Genomic DNA, 14,998 nt, shown 5'->3' with positions numbered 1-14,998 from the left:
AACTTCACAAACACTACAAATTGCTTCAGTATATAAACAGCAAAATGCTAAAACCAAAATACCTTATCCTCATAGATAACAGCATTTCACTTTTACAGGGCCTGGTTTTTATTTGTTTTCTTTAGCATTTGCACTTTTCTCAGCATTTGGTGTTACAGTTGGCACTGTTGAATTCAAACCTGGTAGAGTTAGTTTCATTCTTACAGCTATACAGTTTAGGTTATGATTTCTGCAAGTCAGGGCATGTTTAAATGCTACTCTTGCTCGAATTTTATTTTGGCAAATATCTTTCAAAAATGTTTTTATCTGTGGTTTCTTATGACAATTTAAAATAAGTAGCTTCTGTAAATTTGTGTGTTGCTTTAAAAGGTTCATATAGACATGATTGTAAGAAATAATTGAAAATACATATTTTCTTGCAAAAATATATTAAAGTAGAAAATTTTTAAAAAGAGTAATTTTAAGAAATGTGACTGAAGCAAATACTGTATTATCATGAGAAGATAGAATGCTTCAGGCATATGAACATCCTGAGGCAAAGCTGAAGGTATTTTAACTTATTGATAACATCTGCTCCTTAGGGCTAAAAATGACTATCATAAAGTTTTCATTTCAGCATATAATATAAATTAACTAAACTTTATCGTTTAGATTGAACTAAAAGTATACGGAAAAGTGAAAGACAAATTAAATGAGTATCTGAGCAGTCTCAAGTGTCTGGAATGCAAAGTGACAGGGAATAAACGAAGATTTCACAGCAAGCATTACATAAGCAGCACTGCATTTCTCTTGGCGTTAGAGGTATGGTGAATTTCTTCATGCCAGGGGAATATCAGCGTGGGAGGATAAGACCTATATAGGAAAAGTGAGGCAAGTTGACTGGAGGTATACTAAATATTGAGATCCTGAATAAATGCTCTGAGGCTTAAACAGCTCAAAGACGATGACAGTTTAAAAAATGAGTTCTGCATGCAGATTTCTTTGTATCACTGATTATGTCATTAGATTGTTTAAACCCTCTGCTTTAAATGGCTCAGATATTAGGATTTTTATTTACATCTGATATTTTATACTGTGAAAATGAATTAATAGTGTTTTATTTTCAGGTTAGTGATGCAGTGTTTGCATGTCAAGCACATCCAGGAATATTTCTTTAACAATTTTGTTGCTGTTAACATTTGGAAGGCTTTAGTTGCTGTTTAATAGAGGTGTATTTTGACTATGTTTAACTTGGTGAGGCTTTGCTATGAATCAAACTAGCAGGAAGGTCAGAGAAATTACTGAAACGTGCATCAAGTAGTCACAGAAAATAGGAGTAATGTGTGACTTGACAGGGATTCTCAATTTAAAAATCATGTCTGTTTCTTCTTTTTTTAATTTCCACAGGTTTTAGTAAAACCTAGAGTTGCTGTAACTGAGATTAAGTAGTAATGTTTGTTTTGCATGTTTTTATTGAAATAGTTTAATCTGTGTTGAGAAAAGCACAAGATCAGGTACTTAATATTCTCCTTACTTGCATGCAATGTTTTAAGGTTTGCTGACGAAAAAAAAATTTAATACATGCTAGAATAGAAAATAACGTTGCAACAATTAGAGTGTCTTAGAGGAAGGGAAGGTGACTTAATTTTAAAAACAAAATTATGTTACTCAGTCTCACTGTCATGCGTGCATACTCAGGTCCACCAAGGCAACCGATGTGTGTCCAAACCGATTTGTCCAGCATGTTGTCTCGCCATTGTGTGCCACCTCCATGCTTCGTCTCCTAATCTGCGTGTCCCGAGTAACTGCACATACATATGTTCAAGGATCTTGATGACCTGCTAATCTAACTTCCACTAACACACACCGCTCTACCAGCCCTCATGTTGCCATATGTTTTTTCTCGTGCTTTTACACCTGTGTGTACCCATTCATTCTCTAGTCATACCAGTCTTAACACTTTTATTACAATTATCTGTACTACATGCTGCTGCTGTTGTGTAACACAGCAGTCCTGAAAGGAAAAATGTCATTGTGAGTATAAAAATATATGGACATAACTTTAAGAAATACATTAAAATGTAATTCCACGAAGCAAATCTCATTGGTTTAAATTACATAAGTAAATTTGTTAAAGTTCCTTTAGGTCCTCAGATCTCTGCTGTAAGGCTGGCGTAGCATGTTAATGATCCAGAGTCAATTAGGCACTTGCAATTTTTTATATTAATTGCACTATCAGTGCAGAGAGCATGATCCCAGAAGTTGGTGTCTGCTGATGAACGGAGTATCAAAAGCTGCCATGCAAATATGCAGTCACCACAACTTTGGAAACTACCTAGAGTAGAAAACAACTCACTGACTGAAAGGAGGAGGAATGAGCTTCAGTGTTTAAGGGGGAGAAAATGGAAAAGCGCATGAAGAGTAAACTTGCATAGAACATTAAGGGTTGATTTTATTCAGATATGTAAGCCTTCTGTGTAAAGTAAGTAAACTGTCTCCTTAATTATGAAGACTGAAGGGAAAATAGAAGATTATAGAATGCTAGACAGTAGAAGATGCCAGGGATACAGGAATGGTACCTCTGGTATGGCCTTGGATTACATGCAAGACTGTAACTGCAAGAGAGGTTGGCATTATGAAGTCCTCTGCCAAGTCTGTGTGAGTAATAATATTGATAGAACTACAGTAACAAAGAGAAGACCTTAAGATCTTAGAAGTGAAATGAGGAAGAATAAAATCCAAGTGGTTGGTTTTGGGGTTTCTTTTTGACATTTTTCTTGTCTAGTGGCAGGCTCTGGACAGCAGGAGACCTGAGTAGCCGGAGGGAGTGTGTAATTGACTTGAAGCAAACTGCAACGGTTGTTTTAATGAAATATTGGTTCTAGGAGAGTGATATCAAGGAGGGCTAGGCAAATGGGGTACCGTTATATCTGTCAAGTAATGGAGGTAACATCCCTGGTTTGGATGCTAGCATAAGGTAACACTACAAGGGAAAGTGCTAAAGGAAAAAAAGTATCTGTCCAACCCTATGTTGTTCATAAATGGAAGTTGCTCCTTCCCCCCCCCCCCCTCCCCAATTCAGTGGTTTATGTGTCAATGAGTACCTAAGATTTTTGTTGAAAATGGATTTGGTGAAACCAGCATGATTGAAACCTGTTGGGATAATTGTACTAAAGGAATATAAAACTAGGTAGCTATTTGTGTTTAGGAAGGATGAGTAGATGAGAGGGAACTGGACTGTGATCCCTGCTTGTTGTAGAGTTTTCAGTAACTTTGAACCATGCGATATCAAGTAAGTGAGCATCATTATGCTAACTGTGAAGTGTAGGCTTTGAATCCAGTGCAGTTCCATTAGAAACCATTGGAGCAAATGTGATGTGTTCAGTACCCTCATAAGCATATGTCTAAAGGTATTTTGAGGATTTTGCTTGGGAGGTCTTATGGAGCCAGTTCTGACATGAAGGGTGCTGTCTCTTCTACCTTGATATTTTAGTTTTGGATCTTCTTTGGCTCATCGGATATGCTTATGACATGAATTACAAGATTGGAAGTTGTTAATAGACTAAGTGACCCCATGATCATGATGGGTTTAATATCAGCATGAGCAAATATTGTCCTAACTGCTAATAGATAGATTTGATGTTTCAGAAGGACTTCACTAGGACTAACTTACTTCCCAAAAGCTGAAGCTGAAGAGCGGGAAAATGAGCAGCAGTTCTTGAGAGCAGGCAGGTGATAGAAAGTGAGATTGCTTTTTTCATTTAAAAAACCAACCAACCAAACAAAAAACAAAATGAAAAACCCCAAACCAAACAAAAAACAACCACCCCCACCCCCCAAAAAAGACCCCCAACACCAAAAAAACAAAAAACAACCACCAAAAACCCCCCTGAAATACTGCAGTCTAGAATGAGGATGAACTTAGAGGCAAAGACCCAATCCAGTGTCTAGCAAAATAAATGTACATGTTCACATTATTCTAGGTTTAGTCAGTCATATTTCATAACAAACATGAAGGGATGAAGGGAAATCACTTCAGAAATTGTGTGTATAAAATATTGATAAAAAAAGTAAAACTAAAGGAGGGCAGACTAAAAACAGGAACCAGTCAGTCCTCAGTGATTAAAGGAGAGGTACGTGAAGAAATGTTGATCTGAGTAGAAGGTGCTTTTTTGGTGGTGGTTTGTTTTCAAATGAGCTAGGTCAGAGCCAGGCATCCACTGTCTGTTGAGTCTCAGAAGTATGAAGGCAATGCCACACATTTGTTCTGAAAGCATGAGAACCCATGTTCTACCTTGCCATATGGCTTTGGAGATCCATGTAGAAAGACATGAGCAAAAACCTCTGTCCTGAGCAGGCTGTTAAGTGCAAACAGAGATTGGGGTGCCTTGATCGTTCAGAGAACTCTGCAGTTCTCCCTAATGTTCTCTGCCCTGTGCTGGTTGGTGACTTCCTCAAATTTCTCTCCTGTTTCTGTTCATCTCTTTACTTCATGCCTGTCAGCTCGTTCTTGTACCCTGCTGCATGTCCCTTACCCCCCTTGCCTTTCTGTTTAATATCTCCTAAATAACCTTTTGAGCAAAGTCATGAAGTGCAATGCTCGTTGCTGTCGCTGTGTTTGCTCTGCCTGTGTGTTTCAAGTGTAATGAATTTAAATAAAACGTTTTGAGGATAGTAACTCCTCAAGCTGGTGAGCCTGGAGTTCTTCTCAGAGTCTAAGGGGTTAAATAATTGTTTCCTTGACCTGGTAATGTTAATTTTTAATAGTCCTAGAAGGAGAAAAGCGTTGATCTGTACCAACATTTATAACAGCCAAGCCCTGTTAAATTATATGGCAGTTAACCTAACATCCATTATTGTAATGGAGTAATTCATAAAATATTTATCCGTTAGCAAATTAAAAGCTAGAGGTATAATAAGTGCTGATTGACAAGGTTTTATGGAAAATATCACCATTCAAACAAACCTGATAATTTGTTGATGAAAGAAGCTGTGTGAATGTATTGTTAAAGCACTCATTAAATAGAGGAATTGGCTAATTGGTAATCAGCAATGAATCCATGTCTCTACTCTGATTTCCAGGGGATTTCCATCCTGCGTTTCTCCATGGCAGTGTTGAACTCTATTGCTAGCCTAAAATAGCAGTCTAATGTTTAAATACCTGATGTGAATTGTTGTGTCATTTCAGCTCTGGCACTCCCAAAAGAAAGCTTACCAGTCTAGGTGAATTCACTGTATCCAGTATGAAAACAGCAAATAAGTGCTTGGTGTTTGATAAACTCTGGTTTTACAAGCTAAAATAGATTCTAAAGAGAGACTGCAGAGTAAGACAAAAATAGTGGAAGAGTAGATTTGAAGGCCATACTTAGCAGAACCCCTGTGGCTCTAGGGCTTACGTCTCCCCTTTCATGTCTCAGACCCTCTCTTTGCTTCTGTTTGCATAGGCTCATAGAAATGTTGGATGTTAGGGACCTCTGAAGGTCATCTACTCCAAGCTCCCACTTGAAGTGCCAGTGTTTCCAATGCTAGATCAGGTCAGTCAAGGTTTCAGGTGACTCTTGGAAACATCCAGGGATGGAGATGCCACCCTGGAATCTCCTTTCCCCTCCATATTGCACAGGATCTGTGTAATCAAACTAAGGCTGCGTAATGTGCAAGATTAAAGGAATAAAGAAAGGTGATGATAAATGGCAAGTATGACTTGAGTGAGTAATGAAAAAATAAGGAAAGGAGAAGGTTTGAAAACTTGGATCTTGAAAGATGGACTTCAAATCCTGTGCTATTGTTAGTGTCATTGAGGAATGCCTCCCTGAATGTGTCTGCTTTTAAGACCAGCAGCTAGTTCGTCCTAAGTTACAGCAGGAGCGAAGTCTTGGGAAGGCTAGTACCTGTTTAGTTGTAGCAATAGGAGTTTTCGTGCAAGTAGAAGCGTCATGTCTCTCTGGCATTTCTATTGTATCAGTTAAACCCAAAAAGTAATACTAACTTCGTGGTGTAAGTGTCAGAACCTAAAGCTGCTTTGTCTGCATAAAGGTTTTTGTAGGATAGAACTGGTAATAGAGCAGATCAGAATATTTATTATGAGAAGCTAATTCATGCTCTCTCACAAGTAGCTCCATTATTCTAGGAAGTAACAAGGGGAACTCATTGCAGCCCATAGGTTAGAAACTTAGTTTTTTCTGCTGGAGAAACTTAAAGTATAACAAAATCACTGCAAACGTGTGGGGGTTTTTTCCTATTAAATATCAAACTTGCAAGCCTAGTGATTGATTCACAGTTTGAAGGTTATCTTTGCAATAAAAAGGGACATAAGCTTATGTGTTTTTAATTAAAGCTTGCATTAGATATAATAGAGCTTGAATTTCTGACACAAGATCTCTGACAGAAGGTGTAATTCATGCAGAAACCATCAAAGTTTCTAAACTTCGAATATTTTGTCTTCTAATATCTTCAATTTTTATAATTCCAGTGAAAGTCATGTGAAATAGTCCTTAGGAATGTGTGTTCTAGAACAACTACAAAGTGTTGATTTTGACTTATTTGTTAATAAAAGGAATGAGATGTTTTTCTGAAAGTCTTAGAATACTTCTGAATATTTCATCCATTTAAAGTATTTGTTTAACCTCATTTTTACATTTGCGTATTTTTCTGAGATAAAAAGAAATATTAAATTATTGGTGGAAACTTGCAGGCCATTGTCAAAATTGGCTTTGGGGGCAGTTTAAAAGCATTTCAAACATTATCTGTGTTGTACTTTGCTCCATTGTCTCAGAGTAAATGGCAAGAAGGAAGCATATTCCAACTTTCTGAACCAAAACAGAGTTTTCAAGACTAATGTTAATTTAATAAAAAACCCTCTCTGTACTTCTCACCCCCAATGATTCTTTTGCAATTTGTTTTCAAGGTAGAATTGCTTTTTAAGGCTGCTTTAGTGACATTAGACTCCTTATGCCATGTATAGCATTATATAGCCTTCTGTGTTTCTTAAAATATATGTAGTCAAATATTCCTTTGTGCAAAACATTGTATAATATCTAGGTTATGTACAGTATCAAGTTAATGTTGATGAAACAGCCTGGACTCTCAGACTACCTTTGGTTTTTGAATATTGCTCTCTAACTCAAAACCTAATTAGTTTGGTCTCTTCTGGATTTGTACAGATTGGATTCAGAAGTAACTTCTTCAGAGTGGTTATGATTAATTTACTTTAACCTAATCATGTTTTCTGTTAGTTAACTGAGGTGACATAAGAGCTGTGTTCTGTAGGCTTTTCATTGTTGAAAGGAACTCTTTTCTGGTTTACATGCTTAAGGTTTTGACCATATTCAGACTCTCACCCAAAAGTACATTTATTTTTCACTTAAAATGTCTTTTACAGGTTCTTGAAAGTTTGTGGCTCTGAACTAGTACGTCTTGAGTTGTCTTGTGGCCATTTCCTCAATGAAACATGCTTGGAGGTCATTACTGAAATGTGTCCAAATCTTCAGGAATTAAATCTCTCATCATGTGATAAAATACCACCTCAGGCTTTCAACCACATAGCCAAAGTGGGCAGCCTAAAGCGTCTCATTCTCTACCGAACAAAAGTAGAGGTAGGAACAAGTATTTTTAACCTTTGCGATAAATACTTTCAGTCCTGGTAAAGTTTGGGTTTGTTTTTTTTTTTTTCATTAATGAAATAGTGAATTAGAATTTTGCATGTAAATTCAAAAGTAGATTAAGAAAACTCAAAGATAGTTTAAAAAAACATAGGATTTTTTTTATTTTCAAAATAGCTTCTGGATTTAACAAAAATATTTAACAAAAATAAAGAAAAAGCCTGCATGTTTTAACTTGTGTGGAAGATTGCTTAAAACAGCTGGTAAAAAATCACCAATGTAGTGAAATCACAAATGTGAAAGCTTTTCTCTTGTTTTGAAGTGTACTCCAGACAGACTGTATTTGGCAATATAATTGGGAAATTATCCTGTTTAGTAACTTACTGTAATTATCAACATTCTCTCCTTTAGTTAGTGACTTACTAATTACTAGATCCCTACTGTCTTTGTATATTAGCAGTATTTGAGACATGGAACACAAATTTTTTAAAATACTTTTAATTCACAGTGTAAAAATTACTTCTTTATACAATTACTCCACTGCCTGAATCAGGGTTATTATTGTTTGTTGCAACATATTTCCTATCTAAGACTGAATGGTATTACCTGCTACAGTTGAGAAGACTGTTGTAGTTTACTACATTGTACAAATGTTGTATCCTAGTAAAGTCAGCAATTCGAATCAGAAGCGATTCCATTACTTCTCACTAGCTATGTTACTCATGTATTACAACCTTGCTACTTTGTTTTCCATGCAAGCTCTCATACTTGTTGCGCTTCTCTTGTGGCAAAAGCTACTGCTTAGCAGAGCTCCAAAATGGGGGGAAAAAACATGTCTCTGCAGGTTTTTTTCTAGCTTTTAGTGCAAGGTTAAACATTTTAAGAAGAGTTTGCAGGTATGTGTTACTTCTGCTTATGCTTTTGGTACCCAGAAGTGAGGTTATGACACTGGATTGTGTGGGGTGTTAAGAAGTGGTGTAATAGAGAACTGAAGCTGGAACAGTAGGTTCTGTCTACTAGATGTCTAAGGGGCATCTGAAGTTATAGTACCTTATTTCATTTATAGGCAGCTCACACTGAACACACGTACTACAAAGTTAGTTGCATCTTGTTGTCCTTTTTTTGGTAAATGACATGTACGTTTGTGTCCAAGGTCTAGCTAGCTGTCCGTAGCGGTGATTTGGTAATGCAAGATACTTAGGTTAAAGGGTAGGCTACCTGGAATGATTGGCATTTGCTGTGGGGTATGCAGGCAGTCACCATGAAGCCAGTGCCCCTCATAACTTGTTATTTTGTGGTAGTTGCTCTGTGTATTGAAGCAATTAGTATTTTCTTCAAACTAAAAAATAATTTAGTACCTTGGGCATATCTGTTCTGTTTGTATCTCACTAGACTTTCTGTAAATCTTGGATAAATCTCCTTACCTCACTTTGAGCGTGTGCTTTGTATTTCACATCCAAAAAAGATCATTGTATCAGAGGTAAAGATTGTATAACTTTTTTTTTTTTTTTTACTGTTGATTGATCATAATCTGCTTGATTCTACTCAGGTAACTTCTAAAGTTTGAGACTTTGTGTTTATAATAGTGAAGCAGCTGAGGTATACTCTGAAAATTATTGGTAGCTCATTTCTCAGCTATCACTTTGCTGTACAGAACTTGAAATTAGATTGAATGTAGGTGGTAAAGATTTCCTGACTTTGAAGCCCTTAAATTATGAAGATTCATTTCTGCCTTTCATGTGTATGGACATGCATCTGCTTGTAGCTGACAAGAACATTCATTCATAATCAAGCTTACTTAAGATTGTGCTTCCATTTTATACATAAGTATAAACAAAAGGCACTGTTCCTAACAAACCATGGAAGAGAAATTTCTAGAAATTTAAATAGGTAAATTGGAGAAGATGCTTTTGTTACTTGTTAATATGAAGCCACTTAACAATACACATGGTGCATCACAGGTGGAAAAGTAAAAGAGGAAGAATGAAGATGTAGCATAGGATTTCAATTAGACGATTAGAGTTACAAAAGTCACAGATTTATAGAAATAACATTACCTTTCTCACCATTAGCTTCTCTTAATGCAAATCTTTGTTTTTCTGTACAAAGTAGGCTACCGTTCCTTCTGCACTCTTCAGCTGGTACGGAGATGTTAAGTAATAACTGATGTCTAGATGGCAAAAAGGTGGGATAGATAGACTTATCAGGCATGCTCTGGAGTGATTTAGATTTCTCTAAAACTTATCAAAGAACTGTAATATAGTAGTGTTCTTGATTTTTGTGAAATTTCTGCTGCTACTGGTTCTTCATTGTTGGAGCTTCTAAGGAGCAAGCAAGGGAACAAAACGAATATTTAATCAAGAGCCTGGCGTTGTATTTTTGCCAACTGGACTTGCTCAGAGAAAAGAATCTGAGGCCATGAATCCACTAAGGAAAACTGCTAACTGATAACAAGTATGTGATTATTACAAAAGTAAGTGAGAAGGTGAGAAGAACAGGGCTGATGTGTGTGTTATGGTCCCCTGTAAAAGTTCTGTCTCGAAATCCAAAAAAAAGAAACAAAAAGAAAAATCTTTTTATTCCATTTAGAGCATTGTTTTCCTAAATAAATCAGTGGTTTGCGCTTTTTTTCTTAAAAATAAACCAAAGAACAAACAAAATAAAGCACCACGTCTCTTGATCTAAATTTGCTTCTCGCATCATATTCTAGAATGGCAAAGGTACAAGTCCTACCATAATTATCCATGTGTTGTCATTTTTTGTGACAGAAGGATGGCATCCCTGTTCATCCTGTGTTAACTGCCTTGATGTAAAAATGGTGTGATACGCTTCTGATATTACTGGGGATTTTGAGGTAATTACCAAAATGTGAAGAGGGAATGAAGTAGGTAAAAAGTTGACCAAAATGAGTTCTCCAATGGGGTATCACAATTTTCTTTGTGTGTATCTTACTGCATAATTAGAGGCAGTCACTGGAATGGAAGCATAGTAAAATTAGATCAAATGAGGAGCGGGACTACCTTTTATTCTTGTAAACAGTCTGAGGAATTTATTGTTATGGCTGACCAAGGTGAACACTTAAGTTGAATTATTTAAGGCAAGTGATCGTATTTTTAAAAAAGGGCAACACTAAAGAGAACAAGAAAAGCAAAATAGGACTTAATGCTCTAATTGACTTTTAAAGGAGGGCCCCTCTCAGCATGTTATTTGTGATACCAGTGAAAAAGGGGTCATTTTCCTACTCCACAGTTGTCAATCTCTGTTGAAAATGCAGTGTTGTGTTAGAGCACATCTGGGTAAACAGTGCAACTTGTTCTTTTGGTTGTGAATTTGGGCATGTGAGTGAATAACATAGGATATGGGATGAAGATTCTCCATCCTTCTTGTCAGTATGCTGATAAAGCTGTTTGGTTTTTCATGATGCTTTACAAAGTACAGCATCAACATTTTAATAAAAGAATTTTTGATTTTTAATTTTGATTAAATGCAAACAAACTCCTATGTACCTGCCCAGGTGTAGGATCTCCCTACTCAGGCTACATATTGCAGTAGTCTTTATTTTTTGGTTTTTTTAATACCAAAAAAAAAAGAGAAAACTTGCTTTTAAGATTTAAAGTATTTGTTGTACTTTTCTGTTTATATGATTATTATGACACTAATGGATGAATTCTGAGAAAATACTCTGCAGAAAATTGACTACTGATAATGATTTTTACCTGTTAGGTACAGAAAAATAGATTTTGAGGAAAATGGAAACTTAATAAAATTAACAACATATTATGTAATCATCTGAGCAATTGTTATGACAGTTTCTTGTTATTTTAGCTGTTTTCTTTGTATAGGTTTTGTATTTTAAAATATTCCCATTGTCTCTGTAATCAAAGCTCCAAAGTGTATGTTTTTAGGTAATGGGCAATTCTGGTGTTCTGCTGCTTACTATCTCTGGCCCCAAAAGCAGTGCATTGCTATTTTGGAAGATAGCTGTACCATCTGGAGGAGTTCATGGTCTTTGGTCCTAACCCTGCTGATTCTTAAGGCCATATATAATGTTATTTCCTTGACTTACTGAGTGCAAGTTTCTGTGTACAAAATCAGTTTCAAACTTCTGAAGGGAAGCTTCCAACACCCTTGAATTATTCCAGCCACTCTGTTACAAGGAGGAAAGTCCAGGGACTTTCAGTAACTTGTTCCAGGCCAAACAAGAAAAAAAAAAAAAATTGTCCTGCATTACTGTATTCCTCCCTACTAAATGCAGCTCATTTTTCCAGTGCTTTAAGTTCATTCTTAAAGGTTGTTCGATTCTGTATATCCTTGAAATAATCTGTAACTTGCTTTGAGAAACTAATCCCAACATTTTATAAATGTAATTTCTGCTAGCTCAAGACCACTATTATACTTGTGGGGTATTTGTAGTGGTTTTGGTATTTGCTGATACATGATTCCTTAATGTTTATTCATTGAGAGTATATTCACAGCATAACTTAAACACTTGTTGGCATTGATACATTTAAAGAATACAATGAACAATGAAGGTATTATTGTATAGAGTAATTGGCAATGCACATCTTTATGGTTTGAGTATGAATATTATCTTGATTTAATGCTTATCATGAAATATTTCATCCATATAAGTAACGCAGCCAAAACTGTATTTTAAAGAAACCAAAGATACAGTTACAGTAGGAGAACTTGACAATCTCCTTATTGCTGGGTGTAAATTTTAAAGTAAGATTATATATTTCATGTTACATGATATTCTGAATTCTTTATAATGTGTGAAGAAAAAGTTTTTAAAGTTTATATTACAATTATAATTGAAATACAAAATGAACTAAATTTAAATCAAATTACAGTGGACAAAGGACTTTGTTTTACACACATTTTAAAGCAAGTGTTGTATTTATAAATTATATCTCTTATATCTTCGACCAAGAGCAAATTTGGAACTTGGGCAGCTGTAAGAGAGGACATTGGAAATTTTGGATACCAAGAAGAGGCAGAAGAATCTTAGCAGTAAATGTAAAAGCTCTTATTTGCTTATGGCACGAGCAATGACAGAGTTAATGCTGCCATAAAATCATTCTACAGAGTTTTCAGAAATAACTTGTTATGGGTTATGTTATACTTCTGAGAGCCATTGTCTGAGGTTTTTCAGCTCGGATGAAACTTCATTGGCTTGGGTACAAATCTTTAGGATTAAGAGTTGCAAACAAATAATGAGGGGAAAAAAGTGGGAGCCTTTGGCTAGAAAGTAGATTCTTGGAAGGAGGTTGAGCCGGTGACAACTAATCGTGCAATACAGGGCCTTGACAGTGCCTTCTGATCCCGTGTCAGGCTTATAGGGCTGAATTTGGTCATTTGAGCCTGTGACGTGAAGAGGGAGGGGGAACAACCAAGGTGTAAAACAGATTTGCAGACATAAGGGAGGGCATAATTTGACCAAATGAAGCAAAACCAAAATACAGTGATTTAATTAACTACAGAGACTATTACTTTCATTGGATTAATTCAGTAATTGCCGTGTTGCTGTGTCCCAGTCCCTGCTGTGTCCCTGGCACTGCCAAGTAGCTGTAGAGAACAAAAAGGTGCCCCTGTACATCCTGAATCCCAGCTTGCAAATTACACTGTGCGTATTTGTGAGGAGGCAAGTGTTTTGACTTTTGAAAGGCTACATCTGCACTCAATAATAAGGTTCATACCACCTTCATTTCCATGTACTCTTGTTCTTCTCTTACCTGGTGCTCATACAGTGTTCATGTTGCATCTGTTTTTAAACCTGTGTCATAAAGTTTTGGAGGCAACAGTTTTATCACTGTCCAGTTCTTCATCTCAAAAATGGTCCAATAATCCAAGTACATTGCAGGGGGGAGCTGATTTTTAACAAGTATATTCCAATTCTCATCTTTTTCATCATGTTTCTTTCCACATTGTATCTTCCAAGGTGATAGCTGGATGGATACTTGAGGGAGAACGGACTTCGTGTTCTAATGCCAGCTTATGCTGTAGAGGAAGATGGTTTTGCTGCCATATTTATTTTCAATCTATAAATGAAAATTGGCTACGTTAAGTAGCCAAGTGAGTTTTGGGCCCCTCGCTACAAGAGAGACATTGAGGTGCTGGAGCGTGTCCAGAGAAGGGCAACAAAGCTGGTGAAGGGTCTGGAGCAGAAGTCTTATGAGGAGCGGCTGAGGGAACTGGGGTTGTTTAGCCTGGAGAAGAGGAGGCTGAGGGGAGACCTTATTGCTCTCTACAACTACCTGAAAGGAGGTTGTAGCGAGGTGGGGGTCGGTCTCTTCTCCCAGGTAACAAGTGATAGGATGAGAGGAAATGACCTCAATTTGCACCAGGGGAGGTTTAGACTGGATATTAGGAAATTTTATTTCACTGAAAGGGTTATCAAGCATTGGAACAGGCTGCCCAGGGAAGTGGTTGAGTCACCATCCCTGGAAGTATTTAAAAGACGTTTGGATGAGGTGCTTAGGGACATGGTGTAGTGGTGGTCTTGGTAGTGTTAGGTTTACGGTTGGACTCGATGATCTTAAAGGTCTCTTCCAACCTATACAATTCTGTGATTCTGTAATGTCTCTATCCAGAAGGTATCACTTAAATACACTTGTGATTGTGGTAATAAAGGGCGGGTGGTGGTGGTGGTGGTGTCCCGTTCTGCAAACATCAGTTGAGAAGGTGTGAAAGGGACTGGCTCCTACATTTGTTGACAGCTCTTTTCAGTCTAGTTGAAGAGGCCAGCTGAGCTGGAGCCAGGTGGGCTCAGCTGAACAGTCTCCAGAAGTCCCTTCCAACACTCAGCTCTTCTGTGATTCTGTGACTTGGTGCTGATGGCACTGATTGAGGACTTAACCCATGAGCTATGTTCTCCTGATCTGGGACCAGGACGGTGGCCAGTTGCGAGATGCACTTTTTCTGTATGCCACACTTTTCCCATCAGTAAAATTTGCGTGATAGCAACTTTCTCATTTTGTAGCTGTGGTATGAGGATAGATATACAGAAGGTTTTTGAGATTCTCTGATATGTGTGGTACTATATAGGGTACTCTACATAGGGGTGTGTATAAGGACCAGAAATACTGTACCTTGATAACATGCTTTTCTAAGTTGCAGGAAGTTCAGTTAGTTACAAAGCTCAGCCTTTTTGCTCTGGAAAAAAGTGAGAAAAGGATTGCTAAAGAAAGATTGCTTAAGAGGTATAAGCATTTCTGTGAACTAAATGATTGGAGACTTTCAGTGGTTATCTCTGTCTGGGACTACATGGTATCTTGTTCTTCCCAAAGGCCACAAAAACTATCTTGTAAAGGATGAGATGACCTCTTCTATTTGCTTCCTCATGAAATGGCACCAGTTAGCTCAGGGAACTGAAGGACTTAAGCATAAAACAAATTTGGCCACCATTTAGTTCTAATTTG

At 37.0% G+C, this 14,998-nt stretch overlaps 1 protein-coding gene across 17 annotated transcripts in view; it reads left to right on the top strand.

The window, feature by feature from the left end:
• FBXL4 (F-box and leucine rich repeat protein 4) overlaps nucleotides 1–14,998 on the top strand; it is a 71,024-nt gene that overhangs the window by 28,173 nt on the left and 27,853 nt on the right. For all 17 annotated transcript variants that reach the window (XR_012775216.1, XM_075498436.1, XM_075498430.1 and 14 more), the window contains one exon: nucleotides 7,358–7,571. Coding sequence is in view for 16 of the 17 variants with exons in the window: in XM_075498436.1 (XP_075354551.1) it covers nucleotides 7,358–7,571 (214 nt within the window). In the remaining variant the exon portion in view is untranslated. The remainder of the gene's footprint in view (nucleotides 1–7,357; nucleotides 7,572–14,998) is intronic.

Source organism: Mycteria americana, chromosome 3 (genome assembly GCF_035582795.1).
Source record: "Mycteria americana isolate JAX WOST 10 ecotype Jacksonville Zoo and Gardens chromosome 3, USCA_MyAme_1.0, whole genome shotgun sequence".
In the NCBI taxonomy this organism is placed as follows: Eukaryota; Metazoa; Chordata; class Aves; order Ciconiiformes; family Ciconiidae; genus Mycteria; species Mycteria americana.
This window is presented reverse-complemented; position numbering and strand designations above follow the sequence as displayed.